This window comes from Erpetoichthys calabaricus, chromosome 1 (genome assembly GCF_900747795.2).
Source record: "Erpetoichthys calabaricus chromosome 1, fErpCal1.3, whole genome shotgun sequence".
In the NCBI taxonomy this organism is placed as follows: domain Eukaryota; kingdom Metazoa; phylum Chordata; class Cladistia; order Polypteriformes; family Polypteridae; genus Erpetoichthys; species Erpetoichthys calabaricus.
The window spans coordinates 132,252,353-132,274,476 of NC_041394.2; the positions used below are offsets into that span (position 1 = coordinate 132,252,353).

At 36.1% G+C, this 22,124-nt stretch overlaps 1 protein-coding gene across 5 annotated transcripts in view; it reads left to right on the plus strand.

The window, feature by feature from the left end:
* The first annotated feature begins 10,820 nt into the window (after window positions 1-10,820).
* The window catches only part of LOC114650529 (uncharacterized), a 414,437-nt gene continuing 403,133 nt past the window's right edge, over window positions 10,821-22,124 (plus strand). For all 5 annotated transcript variants that reach the window (XM_051934845.1, XM_051934850.1, XM_051934854.1 and 2 more), the window contains exons 1-3: window positions 10,821-10,924; window positions 11,039-11,074; window positions 17,993-18,107. In XM_051934845.1, coding sequence (XP_051790805.1) covers window positions 10,894-10,924; window positions 11,039-11,074; window positions 17,993-18,107 — 182 coding nt within the window. In that variant the 5' untranslated portion in view covers window positions 10,821-10,893. The remainder of the gene's footprint in view (window positions 10,925-11,038; window positions 11,075-17,992; window positions 18,108-22,124) is intronic.

The following is a 22,124-nucleotide window of genomic DNA, read 5'->3' on the forward strand; positions in this document are numbered from 1 at the left end:
TGTCCAAAGTGCAAAAAGGGTAAGAAAACAGATTCGAATTTTCACGAATTCTTTGAGGTTGAGGTCCTTAACCTGAACAGTGACATGCTGTAAAGGCAAAATATGCATTGTTTAATGATAATATTCTTAATTATTAACTTAATTAGCTTAATTATTTTAACAAAATTAATCGAATATTGTTCAGAGTTTCATACATTACGATTAAAAAAGTTTATATCCAAAAAAGGTTATAATTAACTGAAGCCTTTTTATTATATTTTCGATGTCTTATTAATTCAAGCGTTTTATGTGAACTATTGGTTAAGAAGATGACACCTATAATGGTTTAATGTGTATTTTTTTAGAAGACCAACATGTAGACAGCAATTTTCAGCAACATAATATCTGTTGTTGCATTAGCTCAACCTGGGAAATGGAAACTACATCATTCATGACCTACAGGTCCTGGGATCATGTACAGATTTTACTGTGTTGATTAGGGTGCTCAGTTTTTAAAAGGAAAAGATAAGCGAGAGACATTAGTGTCCTTCACTCAGTCAGGCTCTTCTTTATCCCAGGAAAAAATCAATATTTGACACATTACAGATTCCACTGACAGGTTTCAAATAATATAGCAGTATTCTATTTACTTGCACACTTACTTATAAAACATATCAGTAATTCAGATTCTTATTTAAGTCGGATCACTTTAACCTATCAAACATTTGTTAGAGAAGATAAATATGCATAAATACGTAAAAACATGCTTGTTGAAAACAAAAATGCAGGGATTACATAAAAATGACATAGAATCTTAGTCTAGTGAATATCCCTATACATATACAGCAACGAGAATAAATGATTAACAATTAATTGTTTTCCTAAACAATCTTTGAACATCCTCTATCCTTCATGAGATTTAAAATATAAATAAATAAAATATATCATCAGGGCAAAGATATGGAGCACACATACGTAAGCAAACAAACTGAATAATGGTGAGTCAGCCATTTAGAAACGCAAATCGCGAGGCGCCATTTTAATGAAATATGATCAGAAATAATTATAATCATATAATCAAAAACAATACATATAACTAAATAAACATTACACGGGTCATGTACTGCATCCGATCCGCTGCCATTGTTTCTGCACGCTGTGCTGCACGCATCCAGACTAAGATTCTTTTTCCGGCATGATAAGAAGTCCCGTCACACAGCCAATCAGATACTTAACTTGAAATCCGCCCAGTTGTCATTTTAGCCAATCAGAACAACGCTTTGAAACCGCCCACTGTAATACACTTCCAGTACTTGAAATCTGCCCACTCTGGTCAGTGTTCTGCAGAGACGCCCTTCTCAGTTTCTCCGACACTATATGTCACTCGATCAACTTACTTTTGTTGATTATATCACTGTTTAAACCAATGAATAGTAAGTTTTTCCTTGCCTCCACTTAGTATTCACTGAAATTCTTCTATTTTCCCCCATGCTTTTCCCATTGTCTTTTCATAGAACACTGAGCTTAAGGGCTATTTATATTGATTTGCATATTCAAAGAGGTGTAATTCTGGGAGGAGTTGAGGTGGGGTAGCAGGCGCGTGCACGTGCATTACTTTTCACGCAGAATGGGATTTATATAGCGGAAGAACGTGGAAGTTGGCAAATGCACAGATTTATGCATCTGGATTTTTCTGTGCATACGCACATTCCTGCTTTTGTGCTTACGCCATGTTATAGTGTGAGTTTTACACATGGTGTTATACATGAGGCTCCTGAAGTTAACAGTGCTATCATGTGAACCACCGCACATTAAAATCATCTAGACACAGCTTGTTAAAATCACTAAAAACTCAGTAATTTTAGGCAACTGAAAGGTCACTCACATTGCTGTCACCTAGTGCTGCTGAACTCAAGAACCAATACAGTGTTATAATGTTAACAAAAGACAAATTTTCTCACCTAAATTAAGCTGGTATTTTCGTACTTTATACACTTCTCCTCCAGTTTTTTTTCCGCTTAACCCTTGCTTTCTCAGTACCACCTTTCATTTTTCTTTTTCTTTTACCTTTGGTATTCATTGAAAAACAGTTAAATGCATTGAGCTTATTAAGAAAATGGATTGGTGAATGGGTAGTTTCACTTTCAAGCATGTGGGGTTGTACTGTTTGGAGAGGGGTCACCACCATTACACTCAGATGCCTGCATGTGAAGCAGGGTTATCCCACCTTGAGAGGAGCCGTATTTATATGGATTTTTTAAATGTGTGAGCATTTAGTTTTGAGAAAATCGAAAGGCTACGCAGATCAGTTGAACCAGTTTAGAAACATCACCAGCCCACCGGAAAATCTTCTTGTGTTTCTGATGGCAACTCTGCTCTGCAGTGAAACAGAAAAGGCTGCTCACGAATGGGAGACAAAGTTGTTTTTGGGGATTAACTGCACATCTTAAAGGCTCACTCACTAAGAACCAGAGACACAGAAAATACAATATTTGTGATTACCTTAAATTTGATGAACACTAAAAATATAAAGCAATTGCGTATTGAGGAGCACTTAGAAAACAAGCAAGCTACAGAAGACAGACTGCTTTTAAAGATTTCAAGATTGCTTATGAAGGTCTCTAATAATAAATAATAGTAAATAAAACATTTAATTTCAAACATTAAATAATGCTAATATATGATATGTGAATCTATATTATATTCTATGTTGTATCTTAGTTGTGAATTTTTATCAGTTAGCATAGTCTTTGTAGGTTGAAACAGCAATTGAACATACCTAACACATTTAGGATTATTCAATTATGTGTTCATTTTTCCTTACATAAAAATGCATATTTGGTTGAGAACCTTTTCGTTCATTTTTCATCATTACATATTCAACTTTTTAAACATCAGTATCTAAATTTGTTAGACTGTAGCAAATATCTTAAATTCAAACAATATTATATGAATGAAGAGTAGTATTACTTTAAAAATATATAAACATTCTAAGTATTCTAATAATAATGATTGCTAAACATAGTACATTCATAGGCGACACTTCAGGGTTAGTAGGCAATTTGTGGCTTAGATGGTATATTTTAAGGTTACTAATTCAGTCTCTGTCTTTGGCCTATTGTGTGATCATAAGCAACTTATGAGGTCTCCAACTGTGAAAAACTCAATATTTTAACAATTGTGTTTTAGTAAACATACAGTAAAATAACATACAGAAAAAATGGTTTCCAATGACTCTTAAAAGCATTCTGACTTAAAGTCAAATTTCATATTCAACTAAGTCTGAAGTAAGTCTATTCAATGTATTGTCCTTTTGTATCACTGTTAGCATATACTAACACATTCTTGTATGAATCTACTTTTTGCAGTCAGTCTCAATGCTATATGAGATCTTTTAATAGTAATAGTAATAATAATAATACAATAATAGTTTTTTACATTTATATAGCACTTTTGTCATTTTGAAAGAAACAGTTCCTTTCTCTCCGTAAACTATATTCAGTAAAATTCAGTTTTTGATTGTTTTACAAAAATTAGAGAGTGTATCTTTTATCTAATAAAATCTTTTGCTCAGTTTTCTTGAACATTCTGATTGTCTCATCTCTTTTTATTGGGCACCTTAGCATTTGCCCATTATCTATGTGCAGCACCCCCACCACAACTTATAGCTTTGTCTTTGCATGCTTCTGTTTTTACATGTGTTCTTTTACAATCTACTAGGTTAGGAGCCATTTAAGATGTACAGGCTGCCATATAATATTATTACTCATTTTGAAGTGTGTGTGTCATTTCAAGGTTGTACTTACACATGGCTAATGATGTATATTGAGTCCTAGCCCTGGTGTACAGTATATGAGACCAAGAACTGTATTTATACCATCTGCCATTAACCTAAATGTGGGAACTAGGGCTAATGTCAGTAGTGTACCTTTAAAAGCTTGTAAAAACCTTTAGGCTTATTAATGAAAAGAGTATTGATAAGCAATTTGACCTAGTGATTGACCATGAATAGTAAAGAAAACAAATTCAGCATTCAAGGGGTATTGCTACTTTCTTCTATTGTTTTTAAATCTGAACTAAATTAACCCTTTCATCTTCATATTAAGCCACCCAGATTGGTAGGTTTAATTTCACTGTATGGTTTAATTATATTGTTATGATACCTCCAACCATAACAAAAATGTGTATGTGCTTCTACATAAATTTAAAGAAAGCTTTCTAATTAGTTTTATGATACCAAGCCTTTAAGGATAATGCCAAATACTATGTTGTTGCACTGGGTTCAGTTACAGTGTAGTGACTTGCTGTCTTGGGCGGCACGGTGGCGCAGTAGTAGCGCTGCTGCCTCGCAGTTAGGAGGCCCGGGTTCACTTCTGAGGACCTCCATGCATGGAGTTTGCATGTTTTTCCCGTGTCTGCGTGGGTTATCTCCGGGTGCTCTGGTTTCCTCCCACATTCCTGCAGGTTAGGTGAATTGGCGATTCTAAATTGGCCCTAGTGTGTGTGCTTGGTGTGTGGGTGTGTGTGTGTCCTGTAGTGGGTTGGCACCCTGCCCGGGATTGGTACCTGTCTTGCGCCCTGTGTTGGCCGGAATTGGCTCAAACAGACCCCCGTGACCCTGTGTTTGGATTCAGCAGGTTGGAAAATGGATGGATGGGTGGACTTGTTGTCTTAGACATCTGGTTCTTCATATACAGTTAGGTCCATAAATATTTGGAAAGAGACAACTTTTTTCTAATTTTGGTTCTGTACGTTACCACAATGAATTTTAAATGAAACAACTCAGACACAGTTGAAGTGCAGACTTTCAGCTTTAATTCAGTGGAGTGAACAAAACGATTGCATAAAAATGTGAGGCAACTAAAGCATTTTTTTTAACACAATCCCTTCATTTCAGGGGCTCAAAAGTAATTGGACAATTGACTCAAAGACTATTTCATGGGCAGGTGTGGGCAAGTCTGTCGTTATGTCATTATCAATTAAGCAGATAAAAGGCCTGGAGTTGATTTGAGGTCTGGTGCTTGCATGTGGAAGATTTTGCTGTGAACAGACAACATGCGGTCAAATAGCTCTCCATGCAGGTGAAAGAAGCCATCCTCAAGCTGCGAAAACAGAAAAAACCCATCCGAGAAATTGCTACAATATTACGAATGGCAAAATCTACAGTTTGGTACATCCTGAGAAAGAAAGCAAGCACTGGTGAACTCAGCAACGTAAAAAGACCTGGACGTCCACGGAAGACAACAGTGGTGGATGATCACAGAATCATTTCCATGGTGAAGAGAAACCCCTTCACAACAGCCAACCAAGTAAACAACACTCTCCGTGGGGTAGGCGTATCGATATCCAAGTCTACCATAAAGAGAAGACTGCATGAAAGTAAATACAGAGGGTGCACTGCAAGGGGCTAGCCACTCATAAGCCTCAAGAATAGAAAGGCTAGATTGGACTTTGCTAAAGAACATCCAAAAAAGCCAGCACAGTTCTGGAAACACATTCTTTGGACAGATGAAACCAAGATCAACCTCTACCAGAATGATGGGAAGAAAATAGTATGGAGAAGGCGTAGAACAGCTCATTATCCAAAGCATACCACATCATCTGTAAAACACGGTGGAGGCAGTGTGATGGCTTGGGCGTGCATGGCTGCCAGTGGCCCTGGGACACTAGTGTTTATTGATGATGTGACACAGGACAGAAGCAGCCGAATGAATTCTGAGGTGTTCAGAGACATACTGTCTGCTCAAATCCAGCTAAATGCAGTCAAATTGATTGGGTGGTGTTTCATGATACCGATGGACAATGACCCAAAACATACAGCCAAAGCAACCCAGGAGTTTATTAAAGCAAAGAAGTGGAAAATTCTTGAATGGCCAAGTCAGTCACCTGATCTTAACCCAATTGAGCATGCATTTCACTTGTTGAAGACTAAACTTCAGACAGAAAGGCCCACAAACTAACAGCAACTGAAAGCTGCTGCAGTAAAGGCCTGGCAGAGCATTAAAAAGGAGGAAACCCAGCATCTGGTGATGTCCATGAGTTCAAGACTTCAGGCTGTCATTGCCAGCAAAGGGTTTTCAACCAAGTATTAGAAATGAACATTTTATTTCCAGTTATTTAATTTGTCCAATTACTTTTGAGCCCCTGAAATGAAGGGATTGTGTTAAAAAAATGCTTTAGTTGCCTCACATTTTTATGCAATCGTTTTGTTCACCCCACTGAATTAAAGCTGAAAGTCTGCACTTCAACTGCATCTGAGTTGTTTCATTTAAAATTCATTGTGGTAATGTACAGAACCAAAATTAGAAAAAAGTTGTCTCTGTCCAAATATTTATGGACCTAACTGTATATGGTGTAAGATGACGCTATATACCACCCGACCCAACACAGACTGGACACGGGAGGCACATGTAAAATAAATAGACTTTTATTTTTCTTCGTCTGTGGGCTACGCTTTCCCCGTACCCACAGACACAACACAGTCCCAAGCACACACAAGTAACAAAGCACAAAAGCACTTTTCTCTTATCTCGGCACCACCACTCCTCCCAGGCAACCTTGTCCTCCTCCACTCGATTCTGGCCACTGAGTGGTGGTGGCTGGCCCCTTTCATAACCCACCCTGAAGTGTTCCAGGTGTTTGACTACCTGGTTCCAATTGCACTTCCGGGTGGGGCTGAAGATTTGTCCAACCGGGCTGTGGAGGAGTACATCTCCCATGGAGCCCTTCGGGAAACTGAGGCACCAACGTCAGCCAGGGAGGCTGCCACCAAGCGTTCCCGGGGGAGGTACTGAGGAGCCCATGGCTGCTCCCCCAGAACATATGCAGCAGTGGTGTTCCAGCCGGGCATTGGACCCGGCCGCCCATCACAGTGTCCCTCCCTGAGATGAGCCCAGTGGGGCTCATCAGCATGTCCTGCGAGGGCCGGTCCTCTCCAGGATAGGGAGTCAGCTTCCTTGGATCTATGGCTCCACCCTGTGGAAATATAAACAGAATGTCTGGGGGTGTTGCCCTGATATCCCTGCCACTCGGATGTCCTCTTTGAACAACACCTCCAGACGTGGCCACAGTGGTAACAAGGCCAACTCCCTCCATCTCGACTTTTGCGGGAGCGGAAGCAGACAGGAAACCCCTGCCCCTTCATCCGCACGGTTGAGAGCTCATGGCGTCTCCGCCCCTCTGCAGCATAGCCCTCACGTGCCCTCAAACAACCTGGCTGAAGCTGCGCACTGTCAGGAGTTCCCAGTTTCTTCTTCCAGGTCCTCCTCTTTCTCTGGGGTGCACTGACAGTCTGAGTCCCTCTATGGGATAGAAATGGGACCCCTCGCCGTCTGCACCCCTTTAGATGGCCGCGAGACTGGCGCAGGCAGTCGGGACAAGGTTGCTTGGCAGCCGACATCCACAAGCTGCCTCCCTGCATGCTCCCCTGCCACGCTGTCGGCCATCGCGGTAATGTCTCGTGTAGTGGGCGGGGCCACCTGGCAAGCAGCACTAATCATCACTGCAGCCGCTGCGCTCCGCACTCCCCTTTCCACTACGGCACAGGCCTCACTTACCTATACCGCTGTGTCCTGCAGGCTGAAGGAACTCAAGACTCAAGCCGTGCCGCTTCAGCCACTCGGTAAGGACCCCTAACGGCGCACCGAGCTTCTCCTGTAGTCCCTCCTTCGTCTCCTGCAGGACCTGAAAAGCCTTAGCAAGGGACTGTAGGAGTAAGAGGACGGCTTCCACTTCCCGTTTCACCAAGTTTGCTGCTTTAGTGTTTTTAGATCTTTTTATCAGATGTTTCTATGGTATATTGAAGTATTATAGCAAGCATTTCATAAGTTTCAAAGGCTTTTATTGACAATTTCATTAAGTTTATGCGAAGAAGCAAGCTGTCTGGGCCAAATCCTGACTGACAGCAGCCCATTCTTGCATAATCAATACCTGGGGTTTGTAAGAATTTTTGGCTTTTTGTTTGTCCACTCGCCTCTTGAGGATTGACCACAAGTTCTCAATGGGATTAAGGTCTGGGGAGTTTCCTGGCTGTGGACAAAGAATTTTGATATTTTGTCCCCCAACCCACTTTGTTCTCACTTTTGCCTTATGGCACAGAGCTCCATCATGTTGGAAAAGGCATTGTTTATCACCAAACTGTTTTTTTTTTTGGTTGGGAGAAGTTGCTGTCAGAGGATGTTTTGGTACCATTCTTTATTCATGGCTGTGAAAAAGTGATAAGTTAGTCCCTCCGGGAACAAAACATGCTAAGCACTAACATTGGCATAAGGAAGAAATGGACAATTGCCATTGCCATATTTGTTGTTTTCAAACAAACAATTTTGCCTAGCACAATACGTTCGACCTACTAAATCTGTTTAGGAAACTGAGTGAGAATATTAATGACCACTCCTGATTAATTGTATCATTTCTTTTGTGAAGTTCTGCTGTGTAGTCCTAAATATTATATCACAATTAAATGGCATGCACTCAGTCCCTCAGATGCTATAATAATAATAATAATAATAATTCATTACATTTATATACTCTAATTAATATTAGAGCTCCAATAAAAATTTTGCACCATCCCATTTGGACAAATGTCAGTTGCAGAACTTTAAAAATAAGTTAAACTTTAAATAATAAACTTTTATAATACTTTTTTTCTCAAAGTAAGGAAAACATGTGTGGTATCTGTACAGACTCATACCAGTGCCACTAAGGGAAAGTTGCCCTTCACAATTTCCCTTAATAAGCAGTACTGATTTGCTGTTCAGTTCTAAGGTCAAATTTATCTTTATTTTAAACTAGCTGTCCCCCACGTCTTCGCCCGTGTAGAATTGAAGCACGACAAAGAGGAGAGTCCCGCCCAGCTCTATACTCCTGACATCATGCTTCCTTCTTCCCACGGCCTGTCACCTCTGTCTTGGATTAGTGAGAGTATATCACTCCTGCAAGCGAACTATGATACTTAGTGCGATAAGAGAAGTTGCAAAATCAACCAGAATGCTCAAGCAACTTATAGAAAAAAAACCTCATCTAAATCTGTTAAGTAGTTCTCTCGTGAAAAGTGGACAGACACACATACAGACAGACAGACATTGGATTTTATATATAGAGAGATTAAAAAGAAAAAGGAATAAGTGCTAAAATTTTATTTTTACGTGTTTGATGCATTTAGCGCAGTGGTAGTTAAGTGACTTGCATTCCTGGTCAAGCAGTGAAACTGTGCGGTGGGCAGATACAATCAGCCTTGCGATGTTCCATTTAATGCCTTAGACTTTGGTCCAAAATGTGATAAATAACAGAAGACACGTAATGACGACTGATTTTAAATTCACATGTATTTAAATACTGCTTGTGAAGTTTTATAAATAAAGTTATCATTCTTATCATCGTAATTGTTGTTCTGTTGGAAGTCAAGTTCAAGACTTTCAATCTTCTCCAATTTTGCTTGTTCATCGCTTTTTGACCGACGTCATGAATGTGGCCAGTTCTTTTCTTAATTATTTATATCTTCTTATATAATATGCTACCATCGCTGTTTGTTTCTCTGTCCAGGATTTTAAATCACCTGTAGCTTACAAACCGTTTGACCTATTGACCTGAAATTTAGTACACATATACTATGTGACTTCTACTATCCGCTTTCAGGGTCATAATTGACCTCCAAGGTTATTCCTCTTTTTATTTTTATTTTATTTTATTGTAGAATTAACTCTCGGCAGCGGCCAGCAAGGCGGCAGTACGGCGTATACATACAGGCACCGTTCTCATCCGTATCACCTTCGCCATCACTTCCCCTACCTCTTCATATCTTAAATCATTCTTGAGGCAGATTGAAGACTTAAGTTCCAGCTTGAGTGAAAAATTAAAGAAAACGTAGTAAGTAATTGCAACACAAACACTGACTTAATCAGTTTTAACGTGAAAAGGTGCAGACAAAAGAAGAGAAGAAGCGGGCCGCTAGGGTGGAGAAAAGAAGAGCTGCTTAGGAAGCAGAAAGCGCATCGACCTCTGAGCAAATGAATGCTAAATGTACAGAAGAAAGAGTCTAAAAACTATGAATACTCAAGTCAAGTGTATTCACTGCACCTTATTGTGCAGTGCGCCGTAACTGGTATATAATATTTTATTAATTTCTAAGGAATAATTGAATACATTAATATTTTTAAATTTGTAATACTTTCTTTAAAAAAACTTTTTAATAATTTATCTGTACAACATCATTTCATTATCCATCAGTTTTCTTCAGCTACTTATCCAGTGGAGATTGATTGGGGCTGGGACCACCAGCAGGAACAAACCCAAAAAAGACACAAATATAATATATCACAAGACGCACTTACTCACTGACTTAGTCATTAACACAGTCACGCATAGTAATCAAATTATACTTGCTGCTGCACCATCTTGCCGCCCAGAAATGTGTTATGTTATTGCATAATAGATTATCCATTTCAGGAAAACAGGGTTGAATAAAAATGTTATATGCTGTGAATTCTTCACACACACACACACACACACACACACACACACACACACGCACACGCCCACACACACACATACACATATGTGTGTGTAAAAATGCAATCATAATTTATGGAATGATTATAATGTGTAGTATCATGGAAGATTATAGGGCAATACTTCAAAATTACCTAATTCAACAATAAATCAATATCGACATTAATAATATAGGAAGAAAATAGACAGGTTTGCATCATCTGTTTAAGTTCTTGTTTTTACATCAGAAAGGTTGAATTTCACTTCTGTGAAATGACCATCTCATAATATTCATTTCTAATCAGCACACTTCATATTCATGGACTTCCTGCTCTTAACCACAAACTCTGCAGACTGAAGCCAGTTTGAAATGTTAGAATAAGATAAGGGTTAGCTGCGAGTGACAGGAGTGCTTCTCTCTATCTTATTATGTATATTTTCATCGTTCTTTTTTTATATGGTAAATAAGATTCTAAGTACAATAATAATAAAAGCAAATAATTACTTTTATTTCTTAATTGAATATTGTATAATATTTATATTTTATAACATACATTTCTTGTTATATTTTAAGCCATGGATCTACTATGCATGATGTCAAATGTTAAAGGTATGTTACTTTATTTGTTTCCTAAAATGTTTTCTATCCATAAGTTGGTAAAGCTATTATACAACACATTTGCTGTTTTATAAGGGGAATAAATGAAGTTACTTATAATTGTTTTAATAGAAGTTGGAGAACTGTTAATTTGCTTAATGATTTTATTACTTACAGTAATGTAATTTTTTTACTTCGGCAGTAACAATAGTTTAAATATTTATGAAGAAATATTTCACTAGAAAATAGTCTGGTCTTTGAGTGTATAAAATGCAAAAAAGTATTCAAGTTAAACTTCTATTGCTGATTACTTTTACTTTAGTACCTAACTAATTAATTTATATTTATGAAGAAATATTTCACTTTGAGTGTATAAAAGTTCAAGTTAAAACTTCATCTATTACTAATATAGTTTTTAGTATCAATTTTCAATATTCAAATACACACAAAAAATGTATCCATATTTAAATTGCTATTTTATACATTATAATTTCAAACACAATTTCAGATCTCAGATCAAATAATTATATATTGTATATACATTATATATTATATATATAATGAATTAAATTAAAACTGATACATTTAAATATTGTTTAAAAATATTATGGTTATACAGTATTAACTTTTAGGTTTGTTCTATTTTAGGGAGCATATGTTAATAAGTGCACAATCTTTAATTTTGAAACATTTGGCTGTGCAAGGATAGACAGATAGACCTAGCCTTCTATTGTTGTTTGGACTGGTTTAGGTTTAGGGTATGTTTTTTGAATAGCTCATTACTTTTGCTATTACAGTACACTTATAAAAACATTTCATGGACTAATTTGGTCTTTAAAATATTGCCTTTCCACATATAGCATTAAGTAAAAAAAAATTCAGAATGCATTTCTATTCATAGCAAAAGACATAAATAAAAATAAACACATGAGTACTTATTACTGAACCATTCAGTGTTGCTCAGTTTGAAAAGCTTTTGGAAAAATCTTAAACCTCATACTCAGAGATGTCTAGCAAGCCATGTATGGATATGAAACAGGAAGTATTAATTTTAATATAATAAATTCTCATGGCATATCATGCAGGGTTATGCACCTAAAAGTAGCACTTACTTATGTCATAGTGTTTGACTCTCAGTGAGTGAGAGTCAAGGGAATAACGAACAAAAAAAACTCATTGGACACACTGATGGCATTGACAAAACTGGCACAGACGGTAAAAGTAGATGTGGTCCAGGACCAGTTTGAACTGGCAGTGTGGCATTTATTCTGCCTACACATTAAATGATTTTTACTAATTTCCATGCACTAATTTGCATGCACTAAGAATGATGTGTGTTTAGCTTAGATTTGACTGCACTTTTATGGCATCCCTTTTCTAAGCAGATATATAGAAAACAGTGTGCATAACCAACTTGCATATAGTGTAACAGTCAGCTTTAAATGTTTACACTGAATGTTTAAGGTAAGAATTCTATTCATCCATGATTATACAAATGAAACAAACCATGTGTTATCAGTATATCGATCAATAGATCCATCAATTCATTCATCAATTGATTTTCAACAGTATAAGGAAATTAGAGTAACAGAGGGAAGCAACGCCAATACAGGGAAAAAGAAGCAAGCACCATAAAGACCATGGCCAGTTAAGAAATCAGACCCCAGTTATTGGAGTTTTAATATAGCAATACTAATCACTTATATTATATTATATTATATTATATTATATTATATTATATTATATTATATTATATTATATTATATTACTAGCAAAATACCTGCGCTTCGCAGTGGAGAAGTAGTGTGTTAAAGAGGTTATGTAAACATATATATACATATACATATATATACATATCTACATATACACATATCTACATATACATATATATACATATATATATATATATATATATATATATATACATATACACATCCACATATCTATATATATAAAAATGGAATGGGTGGGTCGTCGGGTGGGCCTTTTTTTCATTCCGTCGTTTTTTCGACGTTTTGAAAATGTAGAATGATTATTTGATTTTTTTGTTTTTATTTGATCGTGTCTATGTAGCCGCCGTCGTAATAAAGTATCGGTAAAATCGTCATTTATCGTAATTTATTTTTGACGTATAACGTCGCCGTCGTCGAGGTCAGTGATACCAGTGCAAAAAATCTGCTTACGGTTGAAAGACATGCCCTACTCACTGGACAGTTAAAAACACCAATCAAACTAACGATGACATCAAGTATTACCCAATCAAAAGTAGGAAAGGAGGCATCTTCATAAAATGCGTGTGGGATGATTTGCATGAGACGCTGCTTTAAAAAAAAAATTATAAAAAAAATACAGGATAAATCCCGTCCAGTATTGATTCAAAACAGGACGCGCAATTTCATTCTCAAACGCGGCACGATTCCGTATTTTAAAGGACGGGTGGCAACCCTACAGTGCCAGGTAACCACCCATACAATCACATTGTGATTCAGACTAGGAATGCAATGAATGTAATTACCCCGATCTACATACAAGGCGAAAGTCTTGCAACATTCAAAGATGATGGTTTGGGATAATTAGTACTTATTAAGTACAACATTGAACATAAAAGAGCTTATCAAGCCTTGAACCGAAAAAACCAAGATCTCAGAGATCGTAAAAAAAAAAAAGGAGGTAATGTCGTTTTACTCGCTGTAGATTTTACTCAAACATTACCAGTTATTCCACGAGGGAGACCAGCAGATGAACTCAACGCGTGTTTAAAATCCATGCTTCTCCCACGGTCGGTTATATGTCGCGTGTTCTCGGGTAGGTACACCAAAAAATGTATACATTTAAGCATGTAATGGGCAAAGAAAAAATGAGGTATACCCGAAGGCACTGCAGTAGTACTCAATGTAACTTTACTTCTTAAATGTTAATGTTTTACTGTTTAATAATTTATACGCTTCTTATATGTTGTTCAAATTCTTTTATCAAAATACCACTGACAGCGCAATGCACGATAACATCGAGTGAATACACCATACGCATCCGCCCACGGCTGCCCTGCTGTGCGCAGATAGGACTTGATTGTACAATAAAATAAAATAAAGATAAAAAGACTAAAACAATCATCACCCATAAAGCGGATAGTAGACGTGACGTACTATATGTGTACCACATTTCAAGTGTATAGGTGCAACGGTTTGCGAGCTACAGGTCATTTAAAATCCTGGACAGACACACAAATTGCCACGGTAGCAAATTACAGAAGAAGATTTTACTGTTTAATAATTTACGAGCTGTATATACCCGGCGTTGCCCGGGGCAGAAGTAACCTAATCAGTCAAACACTTACATATATACCAAAGTAAACCTAATCGGTCAAACAGTTACATATATAAAAAAACCGAACCTAATCGGATAAACAGCTTCATATATACAGAAGCGAACCTAATCGGACAAACAGCTAATCTATATACATAAGCAAACCTAATTGGTCAAACAGTTACATAAATACAAAAGCAAACCTAATCGATGAAACAGCTTCATATATACAGAAGCGAACCTAATTGGTCAAACAGTTATGCATGTGCAGAATGATTTTACAAAGATTATGCGTGTTAACAATCATTAAAAAGAAAAGATTGAGGAACTCTTCTTGTATATGTGATGAAGCTGGATGAAGCTGACTTGACGAAGACGTAGGTGGCATAGATTGGTTTTTCTAAAACAGAAGAAAAAAATGAGTATCTATTATTATTTTAAATTAGAATGAAAATGAGAACCTTGATTAGAGATAGATTATCCGTATTAAAATATGTGCATGAATAAACTTTTGCTAACTCTGTAGCAAAAGTTTATTCATACAAATTGGAATGGGATGGCTTTGTGAAAAAGTAAAAATTACATAAAAATAAATTGAGAATGCGTACTTCCATTTGACTGAGATTATCTGTAATGATGAAAAAAAAGTTTAGTATGTTTTTTTTTCCATACGGGAAGGATGTAAAACCTTACATAGGCACCCTTCAGCCCGTACTGAAGGGTAGTGTCAGATTCTTACTGACTAAAAAACACCCTTTTTATTCCACAGCTACCCGAAAAACCACTATTAGGCATTACTTTGGGGTGGCAGTAGTTTAGTTATGAAACAGCTGGGTCCTGAAAAAAATCTGTCTTATTAGTGGCTTCATCACATATAGAAGAACAGTTCCTCAATCTTTTCTTTTTCATGATTGTTAACACGCATAATGTTTGTAAAATCATTGTGCACATGCATAACTGTTTGACCAATTAGGTTCGCTTCTGTATATATGAAGCTGTTTGATCGATTAGGTTTGCTTTTGTATTTATGTAACTGTTTGACCAATTAGGTTTGCTTATGTATATAGATTAGCTGTTTGTCCGATTAGGTTCGCTTCTGTATATATGAAGCTGTTTGTCCGATTAGGTTCGGTTTTTTTATATATGTAACTGTTTGACCGATTAGGTTTACTTTGGTATATATGTAAGTGTTTGACCGATTAGGTTACTTCTGCCCCGGGCAACGCCGGGTATATACAGCTCGTATATATATATATATATATATATATATATATATATATATATATATATATATACACACATATCAACATATATATTATACACATACATACACATATGTACACATACATACATACATAGTGCGTTGTAACACGGGCTTATAAAGTAACATAAAAGGTTTAAATACTGGTTATCCTTTTACACTAAAATATTATTAAAGAGATACAAAAAAAATAAAATGCATATGTTGTTTTTCTTTAAAGAGATTAAATATTACTGAAGAAAGAAATAAAAAAACTAAAACAGCCAAATGGGGCTATGCATATGAACTTAAAAGGTTTAAATAAAACAGAAATGTATACCTTTATTTTTACTTCCTTAACTCGTGGAGGGTGTATCCTGTAGCAAAGCCCTAACTTTTTTCGTGAAAGCCCGTTTCAGTCAATAAGTCTTAAAAAGAGGTGTAAAGATATTGACAATAAGCTACGCAAACCCACCAAGACATGCAATCGTTTAAATCAAGGCGCGAGTCGAAAAACACCATCCCATACTATTAGTTAATGATTAACACATTTCTATATGTATTGTAAGCATACAATACAGCTGATAATATGTTGCGCTTATTTATCTGGTGTACCAACATTTTTGCGCATTTAACGGCTGAAATCTAACGTGGTTTGTGCCCTTCAGAATGAAAACAGTTTGCATTTACCTTTTTAATAAAAGGCGAGCTTTTAAGCCTGAGAAATCACCCCGTAAATGCACACGTTTAATTGCACATGTGTTAATATGTATGCTTACACAGTATTAAAAGACACTCAACAATTAACGTCATTTACCTTCGTTCCCGTGATTGAGTCGTGCTGTAAATCTCTTCCTTGTTTTCAGTTCACGTGATTACGTAGGAGGCATGATGACGCGATACGTGACTCCGCCTCCTCTATTAGAGTATATGGACAAAAAAGAGGTTCCAGTTATGACCATTACGCGTAGAATTTCGAAATGAAACCTGCCTAACTTTTGTAAGTAAGCTGTAAGGAAAGAGCCTGCCAAATTTCAGCCTTCCACCTACACGGGAAGTTGGAGAATTAGTGATGAGTGAGTGAGTGAGTCAGTCAGTCAGTCAGTCAGTCAGTGAGGGCTTTGCCTTTTATTAGTATAGATATTATATTATATTATATTATATTATTTTACTTTTTAAATATAACAACACATACATGAAATAGTTTTAAAGAGCTACAAAACCCCAAAACTACGCATTTTGTTTCATTTTATTTTGTTGCTTTTTGGATTTCTCATACTTCGTTGTTTCTCCTGCAACTGAAAAACTTTTTTTTATTTCATACAACTAAACATTATAGGATGCCCCAAATAGAGCTGCATTATTTCAAAAAATAAAGACACCTTTTGGAAGAAATTAAAAGCCATGAAAATAAACAGAAAAAAAATCAATGCTTTAAAAGATACCAAAAATAATTTTTGCAGTTATAAGATTTATAAGTTATAAGGTTTATAGAAATGTACCATAAATCAAACCTTTACGACAAAAATAAGTTAGAATGTCAAGAATGTGAATTTCTGTTTCTCATCTTTTTATTGTAGTGCAATACATGATTGTATGGTGTTTCAATTAAATCCACAAATGTAATTTTCTTCTTTTAGTCTCCATTATAAATCCTTTTAATATAATGCAAAAATATAATTATTATAAGCACAGCAAGGATTACCTAATTGACACCCTTTGTCACCAAATGCGAAAATCAACACAAAATTAGATTCCAGAAATTGTGGACAAAGACGAAGATGTGGAAATATGTACTGTGAAAAATATGGGAAGTAAAAACATATAATATTTTGGTCAAAGAGTGAATTTAAAAATGCAACATATTGGTAAATAAAATAATTTGTGTGTTATACTTCATTAATAATTCAATTTAAAGAAAAACTAATAGCAGACCGTTGATTGGCTGGCACCCCATTCAGGGTTGCTTCCTGCCTAATGCCCATTGCTGGCACTATATTCACAAATTTTTAAAGTTTCGGAGGAATCAAAATTTTTGTTTAAAAAATTATATTTACTGTTTTATGAATATTACTGTACGATCAACTAAAACAGAACTTTTTATGAATCCATCAAATTATTAAAGCCCAACACTTAACTTGGATAAGTTGTTACTAGGCTGAAATGAATAAAGATATGCTAATTCTTCTTTATTTGTGCTCCTTATGCACTATAGTGTAATTGGTTTAATTTTTGGGAAAGTTACATACTACTTTTTAGCATTGATTTTTTTTTCTATTAAGTGTGTTGTTAAATTGGTTAGAAAATATCTTTATATGCTAAAAATAACATACTGGTACTCATCTATTACAAATACTGGATGTAATTTTTCTTTTGTCTTACAGGAAATACTTGTGAGCTTCAGAAAGCTAAAATGGTGATTATGCCCAATGTTATTGAAATGATGAGCCGTGAACACACAATCAGCTGCTCTGCTCCACAGTGTCTCTCTGGTGTGAGGTGCCACTTCTACAGGGGAGCTGAATCTGAGCCATTCAGATCAGTGAGCTCAGACAGCAACCGGTGTGACTTCACTGCAAGTGGAGTAGAGCTGCTGGGAGATGTGGATCCAAAGAGTGAAAGCTATCTGCATTTCAGTTGTGATTATGAAGATATCATCAAAAGTGAAACCTCAGGGAGAAGTGACAACATGAAAGTAATAGTGAAGGAGCTTGGTATGTAATAACTCAATTATAACTGGCTATGCTGAACATTTCTATTCTATTCATTACATGTACATTATCCACATAAATACCTAAACACACAATAGAGAGAAAGGGCTGAAAGAAATAAATAATGCTGCTTTGCCTAAATAACAATTACAGCATGTTCCTTGCATGCCTTCCCTTGTGCACATTCTTTTTCCTTTCAGATTTGCCCACTCTTGGTCTATTGATCAGCTACGAAACGGTCTTCCCTTGTTTAACACTTCTCAATTCAGCTATGGAGTCACTAACTCCTAATGCTTCTTGGCAGCTTCAGATGTTGTTGGAGAAATAATTGAATCTCTGCCTTGTAGATGTCTGAATATTAGGAAGCTGTCTTGCACCTCTGTTTATGCAGCAAGAGGATCATGTACACCAAAAACACCCTTTGTTCTTAAACACACAGACTCCTTTTTTATGTGTCCTCCCAGACCCTCAGTTGTAGTCTCTGCTTATTGATGGAGCCCGTATTATTCCTACTTCGATCAAGATCTGAATCTTATTTAAAAATGCTTTATAATACCGTATAGTACTATATACTATATAGTGTGCTATATAATGATAATGAGAACTGATGAATTTCAACTGATGAATCAATGAAGATTCCATGTATCTTCTGTCAATTTTTGTTTCCTTTGCTCAAGAAATAGTGTTGTGTTTATCTGTGTATTTTTTGAGCAAATCTGAATGACACCTTCACATTTGATGCTTTGAACTCAGATTAGAATTAGACTGCTGTAGCCGAGTGTTACTGAATGCCATAAATGTGACCTCTTCAGTATATGCTATAACCATATTAACAAAGTCTTCAAGACAATACATGACATGACATGACACACGTGTATTCACAACCTATGTTACTTGTTTTCAAGAAATGAACATAACAAATTTTGAAGCCTCAGGTGAATGTTCAGGTCGCCTCATTTGTTGCTCTGAAGACTCAGTTTTGAAATAAAACTTGTTAGACAGTGAGAGCAGTAAAGAATAAAGAATGCTTGGAGGTGATGATATTTTTAACACAATCAGTCATGTCAGTCATATCAATTATCTATCATGCATCTTACCAGCTGTTCTCACCAAAACAGCAAGGAGAACAAAAATTATGGAATTGTATTCAGCATTTATAAATAATGTTAATCCTGTATTTGGTATGTAATACTCATTGATTTGTAAGTTATTTTCTTGCATTTCTTTTATTAGCGTTTTTTTTTTCACTTAATACTGTATATCATATTACATTTTTCTAGTGAAAGCTGAAATCAAAAGAGCGAGCACAGAGAATCCGAAGAATGAATCTGTCATCATTAGATGTGAAGGGGATCGGCCAGTTAAAGGATTTTGTCATTTTTATAAGAATGAATCACTTTTCAGATCAGGCACATATGCCACAGGTGTAAGAGCCTGCGTGATTTCTGTGTTTAAGTATCAGCTGTTGGATCAAAGATCAGAAAAGAGAGTCACTCAAGTGAACGTGAGCTGTGAAATTGAAGTCATAAGAGAAAATGACAAATGGACATCACGTCGCAGTAGGAAGGTGACAGTAGATGTATATGGTGAGTACACAGCATATTTGATCACAGTTATTCATTTCCTGCCTGGCTTCTAATGTTGGAATAAGATACTTTAACTTTAAAAGCAATTTATAATGCAAATGCTTCCAATACTGAAAATGTACGCAGGACAACAGCAGAAAGAGGGATGTGGTGAAGGTACTGTATCATTTTAATATAAAGCCTACATTTTAATTATAAAAGATAGTAGGCTTATGGGAAGCATGATCTCAAAGCAAAAGAGCTAGACTAGACACTCTGAAGATTCAGCTTTAATCCTCTGACTGACTCTCAGGATGAGTGGACATGGTGTCACTTAAGATGTCTAACTTATTTTTGTATATAATTGTCATATTATAATATATTATAATATTCATATTATAAGCACTTTGTGATTTTTCAGCTTAGAGAAGGTTGGCTTCCAATTGTGTTCTCTGTTTATAAGGCACAGTAAGTGAGATCTGAACATCCATCCATCCATTATCCATCCCGCTATATCCAAACTACAGGGTCATGGGGCGCAAGGCAGGAAACAAACCCAGGTCAGGGCGCCAGCCCACCGCAGGGCACACACACACACACACCCACACTAGGGACAATTTAGGATCGCCAATGCACCTTACTTGCATGTCTTTGGACTGTGGGAGGAAACCGGAGCACCCAGAAGAAACCCACGCAGACACAGGGAGAACATGCAAACTCCACGCAGGGAGGACCCGGGGAGCGAACCCAGGCCTCCTAACTGCGAGGCAGCGGCGCTACCCACAGCCCTGCATCTTTAACAGAGAAGTAATATACCGTATGCAAAAAAAAAAAAAACACCTTTTTTTTAATTGCCCCAAAAGCTAAAATAAGAACCAATGTTTTTGAAAAATGAGAAATGACCATAATTTAAAAAGATTATTTCATAAAGTTTTATCAGTACCTGTGTAAAGCTAGCTTACAGCCCAATAAAAAACTGCACAACAAGATTAACAAAAATATACAATATAAAAAATATAGGAACAATTCTAGTGACAATCTGATTATGTTGTTCAATGTAGTACATTTTTTCATTTTGAAATTTATTTATATAATCACTGTATGACCTTAAGCTAGATAAATGGGTTAGGAAATGCATGGATTAATGAAGTTCTATAAATATAGCTTTGTCACAAAAGCACCATATTATTGTAAATGTATATAACTTTGGGTAATTCTGTTTAAAATTATGATTTTATTACTTTTTTACATTTAAATGGTGGGTGGTACAGTGATTTATTAGTCAGCATTTCTTCCTTACAGCTCCATGGACCCAGGTTCAGTTTCTGTCACAGTCATTTCCTGTACGGTATTTTCAAGTTCTCCCTGATGTATCTGTGCTTCTTTGGGTACTTTAGTTACTTTCCATTATGTCAGGCATAATAATTAATTAGTCTAATATGACAGTGTGTTTCAACCACATTCCTAATGTAAGCTTAATAGGTTGGTTAAGATGTGCTGAATGGTGCACAAGAAAAATATGGCTCTTCATAGTTCACTGATTCTTGCCTCAGGGCACTTGCCATTTTTGTACTTTGTTTCCATGCAGTCTGTAAAAACATATTTTAACATTTGTTTATTTTATACTATATTTTAACAGTTTATTTAACATTCCAAATGCATACTATTGGTAAAAAAGAAAAGAAAAATCTGAATGCTGTGTTGTTTTTTCATGCCCACCCTGTGTTCACGTGGGCTTTTTTCTGGGTATTGTAATTTCTTTACACAGAGATATTGATATTCATTTTAGTTTGGAAAAAAGTCTTTGCATAAATGAACACTGTGATGGACTGGTCTTCTTCAAATCAAGGAAAGACATATAATATTTTAAATTGATAAGCAATATTTCTCCAGAGGCCTGATATTTTGGTTACAGTTAAATCCTGATTTCTGTATGAATATTTACTGTTCTTCTACTCTGATTGAGAAAAGTGATTTGGACAATGAACTGATGTAGGCCTATATAAAATTCAATAGCTGTAGTATATGTGTTGAAAGTGAATTATGAAAATGCAATCTGAAACTTTATGTGTTTGTTATTCCTTTTATTTATTTCAGGTAATCTAGGTAAACCAGCATTGAGTGCAACATCTGACATAACTGGAAAGGAAGAAGCAGTAACACTGACATGTGAATTGCTTCAGACATTCCCTGAAGCTCACTGCCATTTCTACAGAGATGACGATTCACATCCATTCAAG